The 19633-nt window shown below is 40.5% G+C and overlaps 1 protein-coding gene across 3 annotated transcripts in view; it reads left to right on the forward strand.

The window, feature by feature from the left end:
* LOC109936707 (guanine nucleotide-binding protein G(q) subunit alpha) overlaps positions 1–11094 on the forward strand; it is a 179746-nt gene extending 168652 nt beyond the window's left edge. For all 3 annotated transcript variants that reach the window (XM_048593108.1, XM_048593115.1, XM_048593123.1), the window contains one exon: positions 7716–11094. In XM_048593108.1, coding sequence (XP_048449065.1) covers positions 7716–7906 — 191 coding nt within the window. In that variant the 3' untranslated portion in view covers positions 7907–11094. The remainder of the gene's footprint in view (positions 1–7715) is intronic.
* The last annotated feature ends 8539 nt before the right edge of the window (positions 11095–19633 follow it).

Below are 19633 nucleotides of genomic sequence, written 5' to 3' on the forward strand. Positions count from 1 at the left end.
CTATTTAAAGACCTATTTCACAATATTTGGAGTGCTGTATACAGTTTGGGGTACTACAACTTAGAAGAGAGATCAGTCTTGGAAGGAGAGATTCACCAGACTTGAAAGGTTAATTTAAGAGGAGAAATTACATAAATCTGGTTTATATTGACTAGGAAAGAGGTTAAAGGGTTATTTTTGTTTTTGAAGATTTTAGTATTTTGAAAGTAATTGACAGAGTGGTTCGAAAGATTCATTTTCCGAAAGTAAGGCATTTAAGAACTGGTGGCAGGTTCAGTTGGCAGTTAGGAAGGCAAATGCAATGTTAGCATTCATTTCAAGAAGGCTAGAGTACAAGAGCAGTGATCTACTGCTGAGGCTGTATAAGGCTCTGGTCAGTCGGCGTTTGGAATATTGTGAGCAATTTTAGGCCTTGTATTTAAGAAGGGATGTGCTGGCGTTGGAGGGCATCCAGACAAGGTTTATAAGACTGATTCTGGGGATGAAAGGCTTGTCATGTAAGGAGCAGTTGAGAACTCTGGGTCCGTACTTGATGGAGTTTAGAAGGAAGGGGTGTGGGTTTGGAATCTCATGGAAATTTTCAGAATACTGAGAGGCCTGGATAGAGTGGACATGGAGAAGATGTTTTTACCAGTAGGAGAGACTATAGGACCTGAGGGCACAGCCGCAGAGTGATGGGATGACCCTTTAGAACTGAGAGGCGGAGGAATTTCTTCAGTCAGAGGGTGGTGAATCTGGAAATCATTACCACAGAAGACTATATGGAGACCAAGTAATTGAGTGCATTCAAGATAGAGCTAGACAGGGTCTTGATCAGAAAGGGAATCAAACTTTACAGGGAGAAGGCAGGAGAATGGGGTTGAAAAACATCAGCCATGATCGAATGGTGGAGCGGTCTCAATGGGTCACATGGCCTAACTTTTGTTCTTATTCCTTATGCTGTTGTGAATATCATCACAGAATCATTGCTATGCTATTCCAGAGAGAATTTAGGATAACCTATTAATGCCAAGGTTTGTCAAAATATGGACCCTTTTCCCACAAAAAGCCATGGGTTCATGCTGAATTAATCATTTTAAATGATTTGTTGGAGAAAAGGAAAAAAAGAATAAATGAAAGGTCTTGTGGCACAGCGATGGTTGGCCTAGTTCAAGTTTCACCTGCCAGAGACGTGTTCATAATGTGTCTGATCAGATGGACTTAAAAATGCTTCAATCAATATGGAATTAAGGCAGATTGATGGCGTTAATGAAGAAGTAGACTTGAAATGAAAATAGTTCTGGAGAAACTCAGCAGATCTAGCAGCATCTGTGGACAGAGAGGAAAAAAACAAAGTTAACATTTTAAGCCCAGTGAAATATCTTCAGGATTCCAAAAAATCGTTTTTCTCTCCAGATACTGCTAGATCTGTTGAGTCTGTCCGGCACTTTTTGTTTTTATTTCTAATTTCCAGCATTTGCAGTATTTTGCTTTTATTTGGTGAAGTAGCCTCAAGAGGTGAAATAGCCTACTCCAGTTTTATGTTCATGTCTGTCAGTGTTGACACTTAACAAATTCATTGTTGCATTCTATGGCCCCACAAAACATTTGATTAAAATAGGAACGAGGGACATCACTTCACCGTTACCATCAACTTTCGGGGCAGTAAGTTCAAAAACTTTGCTTATAGTTCTTGAATAATGTCCCTACAATACTTCATCATTCTCAACAACTTGCATTTATATCACACATTAAATGTAGAAAAGCTTCCAAAACACTTTACAAGAATGCAACGAGACTGTTAACATCTTGGTGGATACCATAACTTTTGTAAATAAATTAAAACTCCCAGCTGTTAACAGAATTAAACTACAAGATTTCACATTTTAAACCTGTTTAATTTTATAGGATTTAGACTAAATAAGTAGTACAAACTAAAAACTGTGGGCTGAATCTTGACATTTATCAGCCAAATGTCAATTTTGAGCAGTTTTGCTGGAGCACAGATGACTTGTTCCATACAGTTCTCTGCTGCTCACCTCATTATCGATTTATCAGCTAGCCCCCTATTTAAGGTCACTGCTACTATTTCGAGTAGCAGTACTGTTGTGGTCATCAGAGGTGCCAGATCTTGCTGACATTTGTACTGCAGGCACTATATTTAAAACGCCAGCTGTGCACCATCTTAAAAGTTGCTAACCAGGAACCGCCTTTAGTGCGTTGGCTGTAGAATTGTAAAGGATATGGCTGAGAGAAAGGAAAATGGAGGCTGGGGTGGTAGAAAGGAGGACTGTCCTCTTTTCCTAAGACCAACTGCACCAGATGCTGCCCGCCTTGGCTAGAGCAGCTACTCAGGTCCATTAGACACAGGAGAAATAGCTAGGTTTTTAAAGTTTTTGGCAAAGGTCTGTAGCTAGGGTTGTGGGTGAGGTTGTTGACTGCTTGCCGAGTTGGCTTGTTCTCGTTCACATGTTTTGTCACCACGCTAGGTGACATAATCGGTGGAGCCTCCGATGAAGCGGTGCTATTCTACTCCGCTTGGAATTTATACTGTTTGGTCCGTTATGGTAAATTCCAAGCAGAGTAGAATAACACCGCTTCATCGGAGGCTCCACTGATGGTGTCACCTAGCGTGGTGACAAAACATCTGAACGGAAACAAGCCAGCTCGGCGAGCAAGTCAACAACCTCACAGTAGCGTTTGTTGGAGACAGTCAGTAAACTGAATAAATTGGAGGAATTCACAGTTGTCAGCACAATGCTGGCTGTGATGTGTGCATCTGGCTATCTCCATGGACAGGTTGGCAGTTGCCATTGAGTGTCACGTCCAGCAGAATGCACAGTGGCTGGCTGCTGCAAATGCACAAAAATATGGATTCTGTTGCTTTTTATCACTGTTGGACAGCAACAACGATAAGGCAACAGAAGGAAAGAGGAACCTTAACATCACTCCAGGTGCCCTTTTGCCACAAGGTAACTGGGTGATGCTAGCAGTCTCCTCTGAGGATACTCCAGAGGTGCCCAGCATGCCCCAAACCTATGGAAATTACAATTGAGGAAGGTGAGCCTGCACAGGACAGACCACTCTCAGCAAGTCTGAGCCCTCTAGTCGCAAACACTGCCAGGGTCATCCACCCAAATTCTTAAGACCAATATTTCCACTAAAGTGCAAACTTCCTCCATCCCAGCTGTGAATCCCAAGATTGTCTGTAGACGTAATGGGAAGGCACATAGGTGGCATGCGTAACACTTCGTTGTAAGTAAAACATCACACGTAAATCTTTTCACTTTAATAATCAGCTGTCTGACTGTCATTTTAGTTGTGGGACCAAGAATCAACAGAAATTATCCTTCCTTGGTATCATACAATGTTTAGAACCCTGTCTGAAGGGTGGTCTACTCTTTCCTTAATGCCTATCAGAGCATACAATGGTATTCTTGATTACGGGAGCATCAGATGTTATGACACCTTCAAAAAGTTAACATTAACTTAAACAACAGGAAAAGTGAAGAAAGAACAAACAAAAAGCTGCATTTGCCTTTGGAGCTAAACAGACTTTTGCATTTGAGGCAGTAGTACATCTACTGTAAATTAAAAAATCTTCTCCTTCCTCCAACTGCAGTTGGGTGCCATCTAAGTCCTGTCTCGCTTGTAGCTGACACCTTCTTATTACAAAGGTGATATTCCTCCCACTCAATATCCTCACCATCTTCCTCAGGAGAGTCTGCTACTCTCCCATTCTTTTGCGTCCATCATATCCCCCTTTTCCTGCCCTTGTTGTGCAAAGCAAAGGGTGCTAAGATTATGTGGTATACTGTTTTGGAGTATACTGCAAGGCCCCTCACCCCAGATCAATTCAAGCGTTGGAACCTTTGGAGACCTACTGTCAGTTCCAAGATGGCCCTGGCGGAAGAATAGGCTGCATTATATTGATGCTTGGCCTTTGTTAGGATATTGTAAAATAGTTTTTAGCCATAGTTGGAGATGGTAACCCTTGTCTCCTAGCAGCTATTCCTTGTAAAGCATTTGGTCCTTGGAATAAAGCAGGAACCTGAGAGTTTCCAAAGCTGTTGGCATCATGCCAGCTTCCACAGTCCTCTAAGATGTGATAACAATGATCACCGATGATGTGGACTGGAACCTCGACACACTGTGTATGTAGTCTGTAGCACCCTGTATGTGGGGAAACTCCGTTATGTCGGCAGAGCCTCCTGCCCAGGCAGTAGCAGTGACCTCCTCACAGGGATACAAGATGAAGTGGTGTGATCTTGCACGAATGTCACCTGTACCAGCTTTGATACATTTGTGGATCCTGTTATGGACCAGACCAGACTCTTCCAAAATATACTCAGGAGATAGCCTACATTCTTGACATTTGTCTTTACTTAAAACGAGTGTAATGGACTGTTCCAGATGTGATTTGTTTGGGCCACCAATAGACTTTAATCAAAAACTCTTCATTCTTAAGACACAGTTAAAATACAGAAGAAAAGAATTGGCATAACTTTAACTCTATTGAAATACTTAACAAGATCACGTATTACTTAACCACTAATCATCACCTGTTTCAATATAGGCAGCATTCCATAAACACAATTCAGCAAAACCGTTAAGAGTCTCATATGCTGCCCTTCTCCAGTCCAGCAGAACCAAATACTGAAAGAAACAGTCTGCTTCATTTTATTTCTCAGAGGAAACCTCTTGTTTAAGACTCTAGCAATGGAGAACGCAAACTGTTCGCTCAGTAGCAGCAGTAATCTCTCAAACAGAAAGCAAAACTAAAAATCTCCTTGGGTCTGTGGGAGTCCTAAACCTGTCTACTCAGGGATAAATCCAAGCTGTTTACCTACTGCACATCTGACAGGCAGCATGGTGGGTCAGTGGTTAGCACAGCTGTCTCACAGCACCAGGGACCCAAGTTCGATTCCACCCTTGGGCGACTGTCTGTGTGGAGTTTGCACATTCTCCCTGTGTCTGTATGGGTTTCCGTCGGGTGCTCCAGTTTCCTCCCACAGTCCAAAGATGTGTAGGTTAGGTGGACTGGCCATGCTAAATTGCCCATAGTGTTCACGGATGTGTACGTTAGGTGGATTAGCTATGGGAAATGCATGGTTACAGGGAAAGGGTAGGGGGATGGGTCTGGGTGAGATGCTCTTCGGATGGTCAGTGTGGACTAGTTGGGCCGAATGGCTTGTTTCCACACTCGATTCTCTGATTCAGATGTTCCAACACCACTGTAGTAACATCTCTCTGGAAGAGAAACGGCACAGAACATGTATCTCTTAAAGGCACAGTACCATCACAATCTCCAGCAGAACCTTGGAAACAATGTCCCCTCCCTACAACATTCATGTTACTGTCTGTATCTCTATCAACTCCTGTCAGGTTTATGTGATCCCACGTTCCCATCCAACCCTTTTATTAAACTATTAATATCACCAATGTTCTCCCAAAGCTCTGGCCTACCATAAAGGAGTAACTCCCTGACTGACTTAACAGTACTCACTGGACTGGTTAGACTTGACCTACAGGACTGACCACAATCCAGTTAGCACGCTGGAAGGACATGGAACCTGATTGCACCAAGCATCCAGTTGATCATGGCCAAACCCCTGGAATGAAACGAGGTGATGCCCTTGACTGGACTAAGGACTGTTCCTTTTGCACTTCCAAACATGGCCACTTGGTTGAAGCACATGTAGTGAGTTAGCTGCTGGCACATGCTATAGTTATGACAGTGACATAGCATATTGTCCAACACCATCATGTCTGCCCCTTGACTGTTCAGCGTTGGCAACCATAACAAGTTTCCTGACTTTCTGTCTGCACTAAAATGCAAGGCGAGACACAATTGGCTATAAGTTTGGAATAAAGTGGCAATGCACAATAAGAAACACAATGCAGAGATGCTGTGAATGTCCAAGTAAGCACAAAGTGATAGAACGCTAAGAAAACAAGCCAAGAGCCCTGAGATTCACCCTGTCACAACACACAAGATGGATATGTCTCCTGGCCCCTAGCAATGCAACAGGTAGGTGAGTTCCCAAGTACAGTATTGTAGTGCTGAACAGTACTGCAAATTAGTCTGAGATCTGCAATGATGATATGGTAAGGCTGGTGCTTTGCTGATGCCAACTTCCATGGACAGAGGGTGCAGGTAGTTGCTGTTTGTGGAACGTGCCCTGAGGTGTTGGGATATGATAGCGTTATCCAACATGTATGAGAGAAGATGCTAGCAATCTGCTGCTACCAGGTAACTGCTGTGGTTTTTGGGTTGGGAATTGGCACCATCTAATTTCTCACCAGTACCTGGGAGAATAGCAAATTGCAGAGAAATGAGGTGAGGTAAGTTAATAATGAGATGTTAACACAAGCAAATAGGGTCCTCACCACTGACCAGTGAGATTCTGATTTGGACATTGAAATCTGAAGTGGAAACTAAGATTTTTTTTGGTGTTGAGAATCCTGGTTTTTTTCCATTCTTGCTGTGTTCTCCCAACTTTCTCATCATTACTGACATTAAGATACTGGGAAAATTCCACAGCTTGTTTCATAAATACTTAATAGTTAAATTAAAAAAATCTCAAAACAAAACTCCCTTCAACTTTTATTTCCACCCACATGTTTCCAAAACTAAAGTGTTCCTTCACTCTCCTGAGACCAAACCAGGGCACAGCACAGCTCTAGGAATTCACTTAGATTCTCCTCTGAAATGTGAGAGTTCTTGTGGGTCTTCCACTAGCATTCAGCTAAGCAAACCTTCCAACAGTTCACAAAAATGGGCCCCCTGCCGCCTTGCTTAGAAAGTCTGAATCAGAATCACTGCTATTTTTTTTCAAGATAGCTGTTTGCTCTGATCCCTCCTTTATAACTCCTGATTCAGTCTTCAACTGCATGTTTCTCTGAGAAAATCATGCAGCTAAAATCCAAAATCAAAAATAAATCTTCCCTGCAATCTATCCTTGCAGCATTGTGGCACACTTGGGATATCCCACATGGTGATTTAAACTAATCTCCAATTCCCAAACATCCTTTTGTTCAGGGAGACAACACACAACAACATCAAGTCTGCACTAGTGTTTTTCTCCAATTACACTGTTTGATCCGCGTATCTTACTCACTTTCTGTAACCTTTAACATTTCATCTTTCGGAAAAAGTAAAATGATTGTACGAGGAAACGTTGCCCTGATGTGGCAGGCTGGGCACCGTGAATCTCAGTTGACAGAATACTTCAGCTGAAAATGGGAAAATTCCATCCGTTGTTTGGGATGGGAGCTAATGTTAGCCAGGATACTTGAAGATCACTTGGTTCTTGTATGTAGAGGCATTGGATCTATAAAATCGACCTGGACCAAAGGATCTGGTAAACAGGATTGTGGTTTCAGATTGCATTCAAAGGATAGTGATAGCACCTCTTACTGTGGAGTACATCCATGGTATTGCAATGAGTTGTCACTCCAGGTTATGTACTCTCATCAGCAGCCTTTGTTATTAAAAACATGAATTGCATTATAAATTGAACCATTTTATTGGTAACTTCGTAGATTATTTGACAGTTTATTTATGTGTAGAAATATTTAAAAGTTACATTAAAAGCTCTAATTGTCTACTTAAAAACATGAACAGTATGCTTAACTTTGAATTGTCTATGGTTCTAATGTATCAAAGCCATTGTTACATCAATGTGTGGAGATATTAAATAACTGTATACTGTTTCAAATTATCTCATTAACAGGACCACAGCGAGATGCACAAGCAGCGAGGGAGTTTATTTTGAAGATGTTTGTGGACCTGAATCCTGATAGTGACAAAATTATCTACTCTCACTTCACGTGTGCTACAGATACAGAGAATATACGGTTTGTCTTTGCTGCTGTCAAGGACACTATCCTACAATTAAACCTAAAGGAATATAACCTGGTCTAGTTTACTAACTGACTTGGTGGAAACAAAACAAGAGCAACTGTATTATCTGTGAAAATAATTTGCATAATGCTAATTTATTGCCATTCTGGACTCTGTGCGCTTCCACAGAGATTTAGTAAATATTATGATTTTATTTAACAAAAATGGGGCAAAAGATGCTGACACACCTTCGCAGCACTCGTCCACTTTTTAGGCAAAACTTTGTGACTTTGTGTAAAATTTTCAATTTTCACTGTAAATTCTGATTTCAGCACTCTGAAGGTAGGGTTTTTTGCTTCTTCAAGCACACCCCTTCCTTTTCTTTTCCCCAAAGGAATACTTGAGGTACAATGTCCCTTTTCTTGTCATCTGTTCCTCTTAATGCTCAATGGTACACAGTAAAAATTGTAATGTTTTTGGCAGATACCAAGCTACCAATGGTATAATTATCGTACTTTTTTCTGATAGATGAAAAGTATTGGTACTGTGATTTTTAAATTATTGATATGTATAATTTAATCATCAATTTTCAAACTAAGCAATTTGTCTTCATCTTAAGCTATAAAGATGGGAGCTCATAAAGCAATAGGTGATTGCTCATCTGTAAATGTTGCCACACTTGGATTCCCAAAAACATGGATAGATGTAGGTAAGAGTACAATATTGAGAATGTTGTGTACTTGTAAAACAGTATATGGGGTTCAATTTCTATTTATTATGTGCCATTCTATTGCTATTTACTAGACTTGTTTTACTGAAAGATGCCAAACAAAATGTTATCTACACTACATTTGCTGATTTTTTTGCAATCTCTGCTTGGGTCTTTCTCCTTAGAACTGTAGCTGGAGACATCATTGACGTACTTAATTTGCACCAGTGTAGTTTTTAAATGTTACTTCTTTGGCTTTAAGTGAAAAAGTTTTAATATTGCCACTCATGGCATTTTCAACGTTTTTGAAGTTTTAATGGATAAAAATTGCTTTACTCAAAATGCCTAAAATCATGTGGCTCATATCACAGTAGTGACTGCACTTGAGCAGAAGATGAATGGTAAGCAAATAACATTGCAGTATCAACTCCTGGGTTCTTCTAAAAGCCGTTTCTTGGACACATGCCAAAACAAGTGAAGAAAATAAAATGGTGCTCTTCCACATTATGTAATATTTGCCATTAACTATGTATTATTCTTTGACATAGGCAGATCAGTATCCATGACCAATTTTGTATCTTAACTTTTTTACACATATGTTGAAAGGTACTGTGATTATGTTTTGATTAAATCCTGCCAGATCCCTCATTTTAAACCAGAATGGTTTTCATTTTCCATAATGTCCTAGTAAATAAACCTGTGTCATTATTTTCATTCCTTTCAAAATCTGGTTCTAGGCTTTGGTGACTGTTTGTTTAAAGAGCAGATCTGTGAACAGACATGACTGTGTTCCTTTAACTTTCTAGTTTTCAGGATTTTTTGTTTTTTGAGCTGTTAACATAGATTATCGATGGTTCAGGTAGCTAATTTAAAATTATCTGTACTGTCCATTATCAGAGATGATATGTCTTTGTGCATGGTTTCCTGCTTCAAAAGAGTAGCTTTTGTTTCTAAGGAGCACCGAAGTTAATGGTCAGTGATTTGTCCCCCTCATTCCTGCACCTCCATCAAACATTCATTTGTGCTTTCATAGACAAAGCTCTTATAATTTGTAAAACTTGGCTGTAGGCATAGTGTACTTATAATCTTGTAATAATTGTGTGTGAATACGTATATATATTATATATATGTGCACACATGCGCTCACATCCATATTGGCTTTGTGATAATTTTGGCAGATTGAATGTGCTGTATTGATAATATATATCTATGTAATTGTATTGTAAGTCTTATAGCTAATTTGCATTTTGAATAATGTTATTTACTTTTTTTACGAGAAGCGAATGTAAATTTTTGCCAGTTTTTTTCTCAATTAGGGTTTAAAATATTTTCTTTTTGTAAGTCAAGATAATTATCATAGTGTAGTAGCCTGATTAATATACATCACATGGGTTTCTGATCAAAGAATTCCTTCTGATAAAATTTAAATCTGTCCTTTCTCTCCCAGAAAGTATTTGTACAAAGTTTAATCAATGACTCCGCCCATGAAGCAATCAAAAAAATTGGCTTCTGGATTTTGTCATGTATAAAAGAAAACAACTTGCCATAATTCCTTAAATTAAGAAAGTGTTTTAGATCAAAGGTTGTATTTTGGGGAATGCCATATGCCAAATTCTTGTATCTGTAGTGTCTCTGATGGAGTTGGTCATAGTTTACATTATACAGAATGTCTGTATTACCAGTAGATACATTTAAATTTGTGTTTTATGCCTTATGGCAGTGGAGTCAAGAACTTTGTGCCTCAGAATTGAAGCCTAAGACAAGAGATGGCCTCTAAAACGTGTGTGCTGTGTTGGGTGTCAGAATTGAAAGCTAGATGTCGGCTTTTACTTTATCAGTAATGCACTGGAGGGACCAATGCAATGTCATTAATTCCTGTGAACAAAGAAAGACATTATACTGTCAAATGAAGTAAAGCCAAGTCCAGCAGCTACTTGCTATTTACCAACTCATGTCACCAAGTGCAAACAAATAAATGAAGTTAGGCATGCTGTATGTAAAGGTGTAAGAATGACCAGTAGCTTGGTCGACTCTTGTAACATCTACATTTTTGTAATTGAATAGAATGTACATAAAGTATGTTAATTTGGCCTACAAAAGCCCTGCCTTCATTTACTTTTTAAACTGCTCAGTCAATTAGTCTTCAAGGATTTTAGCTCATTGGCACTTTCAGCAGAGAAACTGAAAGTTGTTAAGAAATTAAATACTTTAATTGAAAATTGTGAATGGCATTATGGCTGCCAGATCAATTCTGCTCCTAATAATATAGAATTGAAGAGATCTAAATTACAGTAAAGTGAAACAGTGTGCGCCATGGGCAATTTCTTGTAGTGCCAGATTCTTTTAAATGTTCTGGTAGGACTTGTATATTTAATTCCTGTTAGATAATTTTAACATGCAATATTGTAAAAAAATCATATTTGCTGTTTTTAAATTGCCACTTAAATGCATGTATTGTCATTGTTTGGGGAAGGGAAATAGTTTTTGGAAAAAACTAATGTTGTATATTAATGCCCCAAATGATCTTGCTGGTTACAAATATAGTATTTTTTGGCCATAATTTTGTACTGGTTTCATTTGATGTCTCCTGGTTGTATTTTTCTTCTCAACTGCTTTTCATGATACTGTACTTGGAATAAAATTTTATTCCACTGATTTTGTCTTCACATTAAAAAAAATTATTATCCAGTATTTTTTCAGCACGTGAAATTAATAATTGTCCTTCAGACTCTCATGGGAAAAAACTGATCAATGTAGTAGCACAAAAAAGACTTGTCCCTTGTCATGGATTGTATGTTCAATAAAATAAATACTTTGAATTTTTAGTGCTCCACATGTTCATTCTAACTTTACTACTTAATGAATATTGCTATAATAATCAGGCCCTTTCACTAGTAAGTTGTCAATGGAAAATATACATAATATAAAAACAGATATAGAAGCAAATAAAACGTTGCTGTTTCTGATACTTTTTTCACAAAGTCATTTGGTATTCAGAGCTTGAATATTGCAAAACAAAAACAGCCATGTTGCCAAGGCTTTTTTTTTGCACTAAGGACAAATATCAAAATGTCAGATTTCTTTTGATCAAATAATTTAATCAGAAAAACAGTGCCCACTGGTTGGCAATTCAGATATATTGCCAGGGAGAAAGTTATTTTTCAAAAAAAGTTGTTTTCTGTTTTGTCAGGTCATTTAAAAAAAACATTTTAAAGCTTAAGTAGATTCCTTTTTTTTGAGGACAACAGGTCCTTGCATCTGAATGTATGTGACATCTGTAAGTATCACGAGTTTGACAGATTATCTTAAATTTTGTCACTGTAATTATTATAACACTCCAGATTGGTCAGCAAGTGCTGCAACCTTTCCCTTCACCCGTTCGCCTGCCGCCCTATTCCCCTCACCCATTCGCCTGCCGCCCTATTCCCCTCACCCACAGATGTGCACCTTCTCACACACACACCACCTTACCCATTTTATGTACACGTTTGCTATTCCTGTGTAGTTTTTCAGAGGTTTTAGGCATTTAAATGGTTTACTTACCAGACTTGGATAACTAGTGCTATAAAAGGGGTTATGACAGATAGATAATCATTTAACTTTTCGTCTGATCTGTGTTGGACATAGGAATCTGATCCAAATTGGATGATTCTCTAATTCAGTTCATTGTGGATATACATTGTAATTACTCTTTCAGTTGTCTCCTGCCCAACTTTTGAATTTCCCATCCTAAAACATCTGCACCTCAATCCTGTTCTTCAAGAGGCTCCTTAAAATCTACCACTTTGGTCAAGCTTTTGATCATTTGACCTAATAGCTTCTGATTTGGCTGACTATTATATATGGCTTTAATAATGCTCCTGTGGAAGGCCTTGCTGTGTTTCATTACACTAAAGATTAAAAATAGCATTAATAGCAGAGCACTTGGAAAACAGTAATGGGACTGGACAGTGTCAGCATGAATTTATGGAAAGGAAATCCTACTTGACTAATATTGGGAATTTATTTGAGGATATAATAAGAGTTGATAAGGGGGAACCAGTGGATGTGGTTTACTTGGACTTTCAAAAGGCTGTCCAATAAAGGTCTCACATAAGAGATTAGCATGTAAAGTTAAAGCGGATGGGATTGGGGGTAGTATACTGACACCGATAGAGAACTAGCTAACAGGCAGGCAACAAAGAACAGGAGTAAATGGGTCATTTTTTGAGAAGCAGCCAGTGACCAGGAGAATACCACAGGGATCAGTGCATTGATCCCAGTATTCATATGCATTAATGATTTAGATGAGGAAACTAAATGTAAATGCCCAAGTTTTAAGATGGCACAAACCTGGGTGGGAGGGAAAACTGAGAAAAGGATGCAGGGTGCTTCAGTGATAATTGGATAAGTTGAGTGGACAAATGCATGGCAGATGAAGTATAAAGTAGATAAATGCGAAGTAGTTTATTGTCTGAAAGGGGAAGGTGCAACTTTGGCCTCTGTGTCCTTGTACATCGGTCACTGAAAGTAAGGATGCACCTGTAGCAGGCAGTGAAGAAACAAATGCTATGTTGGCCTTCATGGCAAGGGTATTCGAGTATAAGAGCAGGAGTAGCTTGCTGCAATTGTATAGTGTCTTGGTGAGACCAAACCTGGAGTACTGACTTAGTCTCCTTATCTCGGGAAGGATGTTCAGACTGTGGAGAGAGTGCAATGACGATTTACCGGACTGATTCCTGGAATAGTAGGACTGATATATAAAGAGAAATTAGATTGGTTAGGACTATATTCATTTGAATTCAGGAGAATGCGGAGGAATCTCTAATGGGGCTAGACAAGGCAAATGCAGGAAGAATGTTCCCAATGACCAGGGAGCCCAGAATCGGGGCATAATTGAAGGATATGGATTAAGCTATTTAGGACTGAGATGGGTAGAAATTTCTGCACCCAGAGTGGTGAGGCTGTGGAATTTCCTGCCACAGAAAATGGTTGATGATAAAACATTGAACGCTTTCAAGAAGGAAGTTTTATTTCTTAGTGCTAAAGGATGTGGAGAGAAAGCAGAATAAGGTACTGAATTAGACGATCAACCATGATCATACTGAATGACAAGGGCCAAATGGCCTACTCTTGCTCCTATTTTCTATGTTTCGATGTACATAAATATTAGTTGCTGTTCTCAGGAAATTTCTGTTGGCAGAATTTTTGCAGATTAAATTGTCTCCTGATATTATGGGAGTTAGAGCAACATGATTGTAGGCACACTTGAGTAACATGAAAGCCATGGAAACTTTGTGTGATGATTTGGGCTGTGAAATTACATTTATCAAAGATACACTCTTGTTGGGTTCTTGGTGTGATACACTCACTAATGCTGATATTAAAGGAAGTAATTGTGCTTTAGCTTGAAAACTATGTCCTTACAATCTTGTCCAAATGTTTTCAAAGAGAATGCGTTATGTCAGATGAATACAATTGATGCAAACAATACTTATTACCAAAATTTGGTACATTAGCCATGATAGATGCCTCAGGTTTTCAAGAAAAAATGGCATTAAAATGTCCACAGAATTTGAAATCGCCTCCCTGAATATAGTCAGCTGCTTTTATTTGAAAATACTAAATAGATCAGGTATGGAGGGGTCACAAATGTTGGAAATGATAGTTGTGAACAGCCCAAGGGGACGTTACTGCACTAAAATTGCAAATTTAAAGGACATTTACAATCAGTGAGAATGTTACTGCAGGCCTATCTACCCAGCCCTTTTGAATCATTGATTAATTTCTTTATTGTGAAGCTGGGACAATGGACCTTTATTTCTTCCAAAAACAAATTCAGTCAATCCTTTAAAATTTGCCATGGATTTCAATTATTCAAATGTGTTTAAATTTCATATATTTCTAACTCCCTTAATATTAAACTGATTCTAGTCATTAAACCTAATAGAAAATTCCTAAGCCCAACAATTTTTATTTTATACAATATCTTTAAAGTTGTGAAACTTGCCAAGGTTTCCACAGGAGCATGATGGAGGGATATGTAACACTGAGTCATGTAAGGAGATATTAAGTCAGATGATCAAAGCTTATCTAAAGAGAAATGTTTAAGGGATTGCCTTCGAAAAGGAGAGCAAGATAGAGAGGTGGATATGATCTAGGCAGCCAGATTCAGGGCTTGGGACTTGCAACTGACTTGGAACCATGGGAAGCAGATTCTCTATCTATGATTAGATGGATAAAAATGGAACCAGGTAAGACCAACCCATCAAGTTGGATGACAATGGAGATATGAACTATCAAATATTGCACATAGGCCAAGGGGATGACGAGCTTTGTTATTAGTCAAATAGGGTGCTACTTGTGACATTGATAAAAGTTCTTTTGGTGCTCTGGCAGGGGTGAAAACCTCATTCAAACATGGAGTTCTAGGAAAGATGAGGATATAACAATAACTTTTGGAGAGGAGGGAAAGTTGGAGATAAGACAATAGTTTGCAAGGCTAGTGGGGTCCAGGTTTTTTGAGACAATGAGTGATGATGGCAAAGTTAGAGTGTGGCTGGAACCTGAAAAATGGGAATGATTTTACTATGTTGGCTAGGATGGGAAGGGAAGTTGGGTCAAGCAGTATAGTGGGAGCAAGATCAAGTGAATAGCAGATCGATCTCTTGAGCTTAGAGAGGATTTGTGGGGAAGTAGGAGAGAAATTAGACAAAGATGAGAGCCAGGACTATGGTAGGCTGAGCATTAATAGTTTGACCAATGAGCTAGTTAAATGGAGGGGCAATGCACAGGATGCTGATACTATTGTCTGAATCTTAGTGACAAGTAAGTCCATGAGCTCCTTGCATTATTGCAGGGAATAGCACAAGGGTGGCTTAAAGGGACAGATTGCTTTCAAGGAAAGTAGCCAGTGGTAACGCTTGCAGTTTTAATAGAGGAGAGCAGGATATGGCAGTGCTTTAAGTGACTGAACCAGGTCTGGCAGTGAATGACCTTTCAAGTCTGTGTTGCCTGTACTTTAAGGGAGCCGAGATTAAGTCTGCTGGGGAGAATATGCAGGAAGAGAGAAGTAATGGTTTTAATGCAGATTGGCACATGTGAAGTTGAGGCTGAGTAATTCAGTTGCTAAGAAAGATCAGACTTCTGTGAGGTTTCCCTTCATCTTCCTTTTTTAAGAGTGTAAATTACAAATATTGACTTTTTTTGTTCAAATCTTGAATTGAGGAGTTAGCTTTATAGCCCTTTCAATGCACTGTTTCAACATGCTTATTGCAGAATCAATGCACAATGAGACTTATTCTGGACTACTCAAATAATGCATCTTTCAAAGAATATTTGGGCTTTTCCTTTCAATTATAGAGACTTCAGTTGAGGCTCAAATTTATTGAAAACTTCTCTTACCTATTCCAGTCTTGGAGAATCTATAGAAAATAGCAAATTTGTAAATTTGTTTAATTTGCAAGTTCTCTCTGCATTAATACCATGACTAGGGTCTGCATGTCTTTGATTAAAGAAAGCTGTAAACCATGCTGTTGTAAATAGCCAATAAATGTTTATTAGATTCTGATCCTGAAGCATTGCCTTGGGTTCCAGCTACAAGTGATCTGACAGCATCTGAAGATGACTAATAATTGGCATAAGAATAGTCCCCTCTTATACTACACTTTCTTGATTAAAATACAGATTACTTATGGGCAATGGTAGTTTCCCTATCTCTGGGTCAGACGTCCTGTGTTCAAGTCCCACTTACTCCAGAGGTACGTCAGAACATTTCTGAACAGATTGATTAACAATTATGTACAAATCTTGTGACAAAGTTGTTTGAAATTTCCTAAGCTGAGGTATTTTCAACCTCATTTGTATCCTTCACGTGTTGCAATGCCATTTATAAATATTTTAGGCCCAGGTTTTGGAGTAAGGAAGTGATAATCATCAATTTCAATTTAACCCCAGCTCAAAATGAACTTGTATGATGGCATTAGTCCTTAAATGTATACAAGGTGAGGATTTGTTAATCTGACTTTATCACTTACGGCATTTTGGATATATTTTGGTATGCTAAGTGCTGGGTTTCCTTAGAATGGGTCAAGATCTGAAGGGTACAACTATACACTTACCCTGAAGCTATTATTCTGAAGCAAAGAAATTACTTGTTAATATGTCAGAGCATCTAACTTAAAACTACGTGTATTGCAATCTGGGCCGACGTGTAATAGGACTCCTGTTTAATGCTGACACAGCTCACTGTTTCAGAATTGAGTTATCAAGTAATTCATCTCATTCAATTTCTTTCTGAGGCCCACTAAACCTTGCCTTTAAAGGTTCACCTACCACTGGTAGTAACACTAACACTTTATCTTCACTAGCAAAATTGCAAATTTTAGAAGTCTTGTCTGATGCCTGTTTCATCACATGCTGTTTCAGAGATAGTAGGAACTGCAGATGCTGGAGAATCTGAGATAACAAGGTGTAGAGCTGGATGAACACGGCAGGCCAAGCAGCATCAGAGGAGCAGGAAGGCTGACGTTTCGGGCCTAGACCCTTCTTCAGAAATGGGGGAGGGGAAGGGGGTTCTGAAAGAAATAGGGAGAGAGGGGAAGATAGGTGGAGAGGAGATAGACCGGTCAAAGAGGCAGGGATAGAGACAGTAAAGGTGAGTGTAGGTAGGGAGGAGATAGGTCAGTCCAGGGAGGACGGACAATTCAAGGGGGCGGGATGAGGTTAGTAGGTAGGAGATGGGGTTGGGGCTTGAGGTGGGAGGAAGGACGGGTTAGGGAGGCGGGGATGAGCTGGCCTGGTTTTGGGATGCAGTAGGGGGAGGGGAGATTTTGAAGCTTGTGAAGTCCACATTGATACCATTGGGCTGCAGGGTTCCCAAGCGGAATATGAGGTGCTGTTCCTGCAACCTTCGGGTAGCATCGTTGTGGCAGTGCAGGAGGCCCAGGATGGACATGTCGTCTGCGGAATGGGAGGGGGAGTTGAAATGGTTCGCAACTGGGAGGTGCAGTTGTTTAGTGCGAACCGAGTGTAGGTGTTCCGCAAAGCAGTCCCCGAGCCTCTGCTTGGTTTCCCCAGTGTAGAGGAGGCCACAATGGGAACAGCGGATGCAGTATACCACATTAGCAGATGTGCAGGTGAACATCTGCTTGATGTGGAAAGTCTTCTTGGGGCCTGTGAGGGGGGAGGTGTAGGGTCAGGTGTAGCACTTCCTGTGGTTGTCGGGAAAAGTGACGGGGCTGGTGGGGAGTGGGGAGTGTGGAGTGGACAAGGGGGTCACGGAGGGAGTGGTCCCTCCGGAAGGCAGATAAGGATGGGGAGGGAAAAATGTCTTTGGTGGTGGGGTCGGATTGCAGATGGCGGAAGTGTCGGAGGATGATGCGTTGGATCCGGAGGTTGGTGGGGTGGTACGTGAGGACGAGGGGGATTCTGTTTTGATTGTAATTGCGGGTAGGGGTTGCGAGGGATGAATTGCGGGAAATGCGGTCCTTGAAAAACGAGGACATCTGAGATGTACGGGAGTGGAATGCCTCATTCTGGGAGCAGATGCGGCGGAGGCGAAGAAATTGGGAATAGGGGGATGGCATTTTTGCAGGAAGGTGGGTGGGAGGAGGTGTATTCTAGGTAGCTGTGGGAGTCAGTGGGCTTGAAATGGATATCGGTTTCTAGGTGGTTGCCAGAGATGGAGACAGAGGGGTCCAGGAAGGAGAGAGAGGTATTAGAGATGGTCCAGGTGAACTTAAGGTTGGGGTGGAAGGTGTTGGTGAAGTGGATGAACATCTGCTAATGTGGTATACTGTATCCGCTGTACCCGGTGCGGCTTCCTCTACATTGGGGAAACCAAGCAGAGGCTCGGGGACCGCTTTGCGGAACACCTACGCTCGGTTCGCACTAAACAACTGCACCTCCCAGTCGCGAACCATTTCAACTCCCCCTCCCATTCCGCAGACGACATGTCCATCCTGGGCCTCCTGCAGTGCCGCAACGATGCTACCCGAAGGTTGCAGCAACAGCACCTCATATTCCGCTTGGGAACCCTGCAGCCCAATGGTATCAATGTGGACTTCACAAGCTTCAAAATCTCCCCTCCCCCCTATCGCATCCCAAAACCAGTCCAGCTCGTCCCCGCCTCCCTAACCTGTCCTTCCTCCCACCTATCACCTCCTCCCACCTCAAGCCCCACCCCCATCTCCTACCTACTGGCCTCATCCCGCCCGCTTGACCTGTCCGTCCTCCCTGGACTGACCTATCCCCTCCCTAACTCCCCACCTACACTCACCTTTACTGGCTCCATCCCAGCCTCCTCGACCTGTCTGTCTCCTCTCCACCTATCTTCTCCTCTATCCATCTTCTATCCGCCTCCCCCCTCCCTATTTGTTTCAGAATTCCCCTCCCCCATTTCTGAAGAAGGGTCTAGGCCCGAAACGTCAGCCTTCCTGCTCGTCTTATGCTGCTTGGCCTGCTGTGTTCATCCAGCTCTACACCTTGTTATCTCATCACATGCTGTGCTACTTTTAAATGCTGTTTAGCCAATTCACCTGCTCTATTTAACCTTTCCCTAAAATTTGACACATAATCTAAATATGTAGTCTCTGAACACTGACTCACCAATTTCTTCTGAATTTCAGTGGTCCTCATGCCCGTAGAACTAATTCAAACGGTCTGCATTCCTAATTGCAAAAAGTACAAATGGAATTCTTTTATCCCAGTCTTCTGGCTAGATTTGACCATAAGCCCTCAACCTGGCCTTTAAAGTTTTATCCCTCTGTTCTAATGTTCCTTCCGATTTTGGATAGTATGCAGTGGATTTGAATTGGTTTATTCCCAAGTTATCCATAACTTCCTTGACTAATTTTGTAAATTTGACCCTTGATCTGATTGTATTTCTGTGAGTAGGCCATATTTAGTTTTTAAACAATCGAGTAACTCTTCTACAATCCCTTTAGCTGTGTTACTGTATAATTGAATGGCCTCTGGAAATCTAGTAGACACATCCATTATGGTCAACAAATACTGATTCCCACTTTTTGTTGTAGGTAGTAGACTTACCCAATCAATTAAGACTCTTGCAAAAGATTCCTCAAATTCTGGAAAGGGTGCTGCTTTTATCACTACCTGAG

Source organism: Rhincodon typus, chromosome 3 (genome assembly GCF_021869965.1).
Source record: "Rhincodon typus isolate 14 chromosome 3, sRhiTyp1.1, whole genome shotgun sequence".
NCBI classification, from domain to species: domain Eukaryota; kingdom Metazoa; phylum Chordata; class Chondrichthyes; order Orectolobiformes; family Rhincodontidae; genus Rhincodon; species Rhincodon typus.